Consider the following 6,000-nt stretch of genomic DNA (forward strand, 5'->3'; position numbering starts at 1 on the left):
ATTTTGCAACTTTCCCATATCTGTCCTATGAGTATTACCTAAAGTGACACTGAGGACACTACTATTTCCTGGCACCCAGTCTCTGTGATAGTGGCTTTTGAGAGATGGTCTCGCTGGAAGAATGAGTGCATGATCCATCCTAGAGGCAAAGATGTCTTAGTGTGCCATCTTCTCTCACCTGGCCACAACCCCACAATGGGCCCAGCTCACCAAATGTTCAATGGTCTTCCTCACCAAAAGGCTTTCAAATTTTACTCTCACTTGACTGAAGCCTTCTTTCCTACAGACCCAGACTAATTTCTTTGAGGCCTCCCTTGCTAACTGTCTTAGCCATGCCTACCTGCACAGATCAGCCTGAACAACAAATAAATTAAAACAAATGCTCCTGTTTCAAATCATTTCCTGGGAAACAAATGTCATTTATAGTGTCACTGAATAGGCAACTGGTATAAACAAAGCTGAATTTTGCTTAACCAAATCAATTTTGTCATTAATGTCGATAAAGCAATATGCGTGAAATGGTCTTTCCCTAAGGACTTGCTGAAGATGATACCTTTGAAAATTCCACATCATTTATGAATTCTTCCTTAATGTCATGTAATCACATGTTCTCTGTGAGATGAGAGAACTAGGGATACATGGGAACCAACAACCAAAAGAAGAAAAAAAAAAACTGAGCGCAAACCATATTCTCTTTGTTTGTATCCAAACAGATATGTGATTAAGAATGCCAGCAATAGAGGGGCACCTGTGTGACTCAGTCAGTTAAGCTTCCAACTCTGAATTTTGGCTCAGGTCATGATCTCACAGTTTGTGAGTCCGAGCCCCACATCTCCACTGTCAGTGCAAAGCCTGCTTGGGAGTCTCTCTCTCTCTCTCTCTCTCTCTCTCTCTCTCACTGCCCCTCCCCTGCTTGTGCTCTCTCTCTCTTTCAAAATAAATAAATAAATAAATAAATAAACTTAAAAAAAAAAAGAATGCTAGCAATGGAATAAGAACCGTAACTCCTGTATTTATTTATATTCCTAGCACATTGTTGGAAAGAAGTAAATACCTGCCAACAATTCCTGATACTTCCCAGAAATTGTTTTTACATGTGACAATATTTAGAGTATTTTTTTAATCCTGATAACATGACTGTTACTAAGCCCAGCTGTTGGCACTATGTACTTTCTCTCACTATGTACCTAGAATAAGCTTAAGTGATCAAATGAGCTTCTCAAGCAAAATCCAGGACAGAAGTACCTGAAGAAGTCACACTTAATAGAGAAATTCTAATCCAAACCTCCACTAACTTTCCATTAAGGTAAAAATAATGAGGAATTCAGGCCAAAATGACAAGATACCATAGTATGCCTATTTGATTGGTAAAAATCAATGCTGATGATACCAAGTGTTGCAAAGAATACAAATCCACAAAATCTATTAACTGCCGGTGGGAGTCTAAATTGATACAACCGCTTTGGCCAACAGTTTGGGCATTATATAAGGGGAATTTTCACATTCCTACAACCTGGCAATTTCACCCAAGAGAAACCCCTGCATGTGTACTAGAATTATCATGGTCACCCATCAACAGGAAAATGCATAAATGAAAGTGGCACACTCACATCCTGGACTGTTATACAGCAGTCAAAATGAGTCCCCCCTCTCCAAATCATATATTGTACAATACTCTTTTTATCAAGTTAAAAATGGCTGAAATGAAAAATATGGGGCTTTTAAACTGTACATAAAGGAGATAAAACTAAATAAGAAGGAAAGAAAGAGGATAGTGAGCAAAATTTGGGATGGTGGCTACCCTGGAGGGAGGGAGGCTGGAGGATGGGATTAGGAGAGAGAGCACAAGAAATGTGTGCCCACATTTTCTCTGAAGACATTTCTCCAAACACCAGGCTTCACTTAGTTAAAAAATAATAATAAAATAAAATCAGAGTGGTCTTTCCAAAAGGGAAGCTTGTGAGAGAAATGGCTCTGATTCCTTCTCCACCCGGGCGCATCAGCCCAACAGGTTAAACCTGGCTCTACCTGGCCCCTAAGGAAGAGAGATCATGAGCAAAAATTCTCTCACCCTGTCTTCAGTCCACAAGCTTGTACCTTGCCTCTCTTCCAGCCACACACACTTAGAGAACTACTGAGAGCCGGGGTTCCAGGGAGGGTGAGGAGAGAACACACATGAGCAGGCACAGACAGAGCCCTGGGTAACCCACCCCACTGCTGTCAGCACCGTGAGCAACAGGCCTACAGGGCACTCAATCCTTGACCACAGCAGGCGGGATGGCAGGATTCAGATCAGAAGCAGAGACAGGAGAGCGGTGTGGTGTCAAACATCTGAACTGCTGAGAAGCACGAGGAGGGCCAGACCAAAGGGTATTCCAGAGGGCAGAACAGAAGTGCCAGGAAGATGTGGCAATTTTGGCTCCGCTTCAGAAGGGCCTTTTCTGTACTTGGAGACTTACCCATCTCCAGTGGCACCACGTACAAGTGGGCACCTCTGGGTAAGCCACTGAAGTTTGGTCATTTGGCTTCAGTTTCTCTTCCTATAAAATGGGAATGAGGACATATTCATGGAAAGGCTCACATGGGACTAAATGATGGCACAGGGCTGTACAAATGTCAGGAATCATTCACTCCACCCAGACAAGTCAAATAACAATTCTGCCCATCTTGGAGTCTAGAAATGTCCAAAAGCAAAACTACAGAGCCAGACTATCCAAGGACACACACAAGAAACTTGTTCCCTCCCCCTCCACCCCACAAACCAGTATCTGTCCCCACAACCTTATCAGCAAGCAATAAGAATTTTTCTTGTTACCCAAAGAATCTGCACATTTAAGATAACCTTGAAATGCCAACTGTCTACACACAGTTATTTTTAAGAAAAGAAAATGGGACATCTTTGCCCTTTCAACTAGAATAAAACAAAAGTGAATGCAATCAGGTTTTACTTCCACTAGAACTGGGGGACCCCATATTCATAAACATTACCTTGATCCCTATAGGTTAGTAATACCTGGTAAATACAGATGATTCAACAATGCTAACTCAGAGATGCGTGGGCATCCGGACACACATCTGGGACAGGCACAGACCATGGAGTACTAAAGGCCCAGGTCAGAATCTCTCTCCATTGCCTATTGGGCCAGTGACTCCTGACAAGCTACATCCTCCTGTCAAACCTCAGAACCCCTCATTTGTACAACAGTGTGGTGGTGAGGACGATGTGAATGTAACGTAAAACTGTGCAGTCTATAGCTAACAATGACATATTTATAGCAAATCACTGATGATCCCTATCATTGCATGTCTTGGTGAAGTGTTTATACACCTGACAGAGAATGGTAAGTGGGATAAAACACCATTTGGAAAAGGGTCTCTTTTCATTTGGTTGCCTAACTCTAAGAACACTGTTCTGTGTGATCCAGATGGCACAGCTGTGTGAGCTTAGGGGCACCAAGACATCACATGAGAAAAGCACATGAAAAGTGTCAGCTTTCTCCCTTTTCAGGAATTAACAACAGTGATCCCCATTTTGGAGTGGGAGCCATCACTTAAGTCCAGTGGAGCTCTTGAATTCTCAGGGGCATCATAGACTGAAACATCCTCTAGAAGCTGTGTCCCAAGAAAGCTGGAGAAGGTCATATAAATCCTATAGTGAGTGACCTGAAGGCATACTGCTTGGCCAAGTGAAGTGACCAAGGTGACCTGAGTTTCAGCAAACAGCAAGGCAGGGCCCTCATGTTTGCAATGACAATGGAGCAGTTCTTCTCAGACCGTGGTCCAGAGCAGCCGCATCTGGGAACTTGGGAGAAATGCCAAATCTCAGGTCCTCCTAGACTCACTGCCTCAGAAACACAGCAGAGGGGCAAGTACTTTGTGGCCCTTCTGGGAATTCTGCTGCTGGCTCAGGTTTGAGGACCAATGGCATAGAGTGATCTAAGACCTCGATGTTGAAACTAACCATCCCCAGGAAATACACTAAGGCAATAGCCAGTAAGAAAGGAGAGAAAGCCTTCAGTATCTTTCCCCCTTTCAACCATTTCAGTGGGCAGTGTTAGCTATCTCACTACCCGACTTCAATTTTGAAACCCATGCTGCTTGAAACCCAGCAGGACACTTCTGGTTCTCCACAGAACGCTAAGATGGGCCCTTAAAATGCAGACACTGTATCTGACGCATCTGTGAGTCTGCTGTGCCCCTCCCAAGGCCTGGCAACCAGGGGTGTCAGGAAAAGTGGGAAATAAACTAAATGACCAACTAAGGGGGGAACAAACAGTCCTTCCCATAGTGGGTCCCAAGGACTGAACAAGGTGACTGTCCCCCTCAGTCCTTAACACAATGATCTTAGCTCCTGAACCAGAATCAAAGACTTTGGGGGAACTGACTCTGATTGGCTGCCTGAGGTTCCACAGTTACCAAGACCAGAGGGGCCTGGAGGCCCCAGAACACTCTCTCCCTCCATGTCCCCACTCACTCCTTTAACCCAAGCTTGTCAGAGGTCCTGTCAGAGGAGGTGGAGGTGAGGGGCAGGGAGCTCCCCCATTAGAGGTCAGAGCCCCCAGCCTTTAGAGGTTGGCCAGAGATATTATTTCTCCTGCTAGGGGCTTGTTCCCAAACATCCCTAGGCTAGTGGCAGTGTCCTCCAACCCTAGACGCCCTCTGTCACCATCACTGTAGCATCACCACCCTCCAACGTCAGATGCCCCAACTTGGCACATTCCTACCTGTAGTAAGACAGCAGGCCGTTGCTGAGCACGAACCAGCGCCGCTGGTAGCCTTTCAGGTAATTGGTCCACTTGAGCAGCCAGCCCTTGAAGCTGTCCAGAGGCAGTAAAGCCATGGGTGCAGTGGAGGTCGTGCCAGTCCCTGACACTGGAACCCCAAGAGGCGTCCTCGCCTGTCCTGGCCGCCCAAGGGGTAGCGGCTTTGACGCCGGCAGCGACCCGGGCTCGGGTTTGGTCCAGGGCACGCTCCCGGCTACTGGCCCGAGTGCCGGTAACTGCTCTGGCGAGGTCTTGGGAAAGGGTCCAGCCCCTACACTTGAGCCCAACTCTTGCCAGGGCCCTGACCCCCGCCCCAATCCCAGCAGCAGTTCCGTTCCCGGTCTGGACTCTGGCCTTGGGTCGGACGTCTTCTCAGACGCAGGCTCCAGTCTTGGCACCGGCTCAGAAACTGGCTCCGACACCTGTTGTGACACAGGGTGCCGCTCAGGCTTCGGCACTGGCTGGGGCTGAGGCTTGGGCTGGGGCTTGGGCTCCGGCCCGGGGCCAGGCGTGGAAGCGCTCATGCTCGGCGCCGCCGTGTGGCAGGACAGGCAGGGGACAACCGTGAACAGCGACGAGAGTCCGCGGGAGCGGCCGCCACAGCCGCCGCCTCGGCACAGAGCGGCCGCTTTCCCCATAGAGCCCGCCGACCGGAGCGCGGCCGAGTCGCGGGGAGGGGGAAGCGGGAGGCGGAGGCCGGGGGCGGGGCCGGGGGCGCCGTCACGAGCGCGCGGCACGGGGCGGGGGCACGCGCAGGTCCCCTCGCGGCCCCGTGCGCCCCGCGCTGCCTGCGCCAGCTGACTGTTGTCCTCCCCGCGCTCAGCGGGCCAGACTTGGACCCTTGTCCTTCTCTCGCGTCGCCAGCGCCTGGCTCAGGTTTGGCCCTGGGAAGGCTCTCTGGAAACACCTGTGGCGCTAGAGCTTGGCGACGGGCGACGCGGAAGGGACCGCGCGCTTCAGGCCACCATCCCTGCCTGCGCCCCAACCCGTGCCAGGCGCTGGGGGAACAATGATGAATGCGGAGCCCGCCGGCTTCCAGCGCAGCTCTGCCTGCCGCGCCCAGCGCCGGCGTTCCCTGTCAGGGGTGGGTTCGCTCCCCAAAACCCAGGAAAGCGGGGGTGGGGCGGTGCGGAGAGCAGGTGGTGCCGTGCTCAAAAACCGTGAAATGCGCCCGAAGCACCGGGACCCAGCCGGATGATGCTAAAAGCTGAGGAGGACACCCACCGCCCCCAACGGG

General features: G+C 49.9%; 1 protein-coding gene across 1 annotated transcript in view; it reads right to left on the reverse strand.

The window, feature by feature from the left end:
* OSBP2 (oxysterol binding protein 2) overlaps positions 1 to 5,419 on the reverse strand; it is a 178,169-nt gene extending 172,750 nt beyond the window's left edge. Inside the window, exon 1 of the mRNA XM_053902167.1 lies at positions 4,725 to 5,419. Within this exon, the coding sequence (XP_053758142.1) occupies positions 4,725 to 5,401 (677 nt within the window). The 5' untranslated portion in view covers positions 5,402 to 5,419. The remainder of the gene's footprint in view (positions 1 to 4,724) is intronic.
* Positions 5,420 to 6,000: the final 581 nt, after the last annotated feature.

The sequence above is a fragment of the Panthera pardus genome, unplaced genomic scaffold (assembly GCF_024362965.1).
Source record: "Panthera pardus isolate Hobbes unplaced genomic scaffold, ASM2436296v1 HiC_scaffold_15, whole genome shotgun sequence".
Lineage (NCBI taxonomy): Eukaryota > Metazoa > Chordata > Mammalia > Carnivora > Felidae > Panthera > Panthera pardus.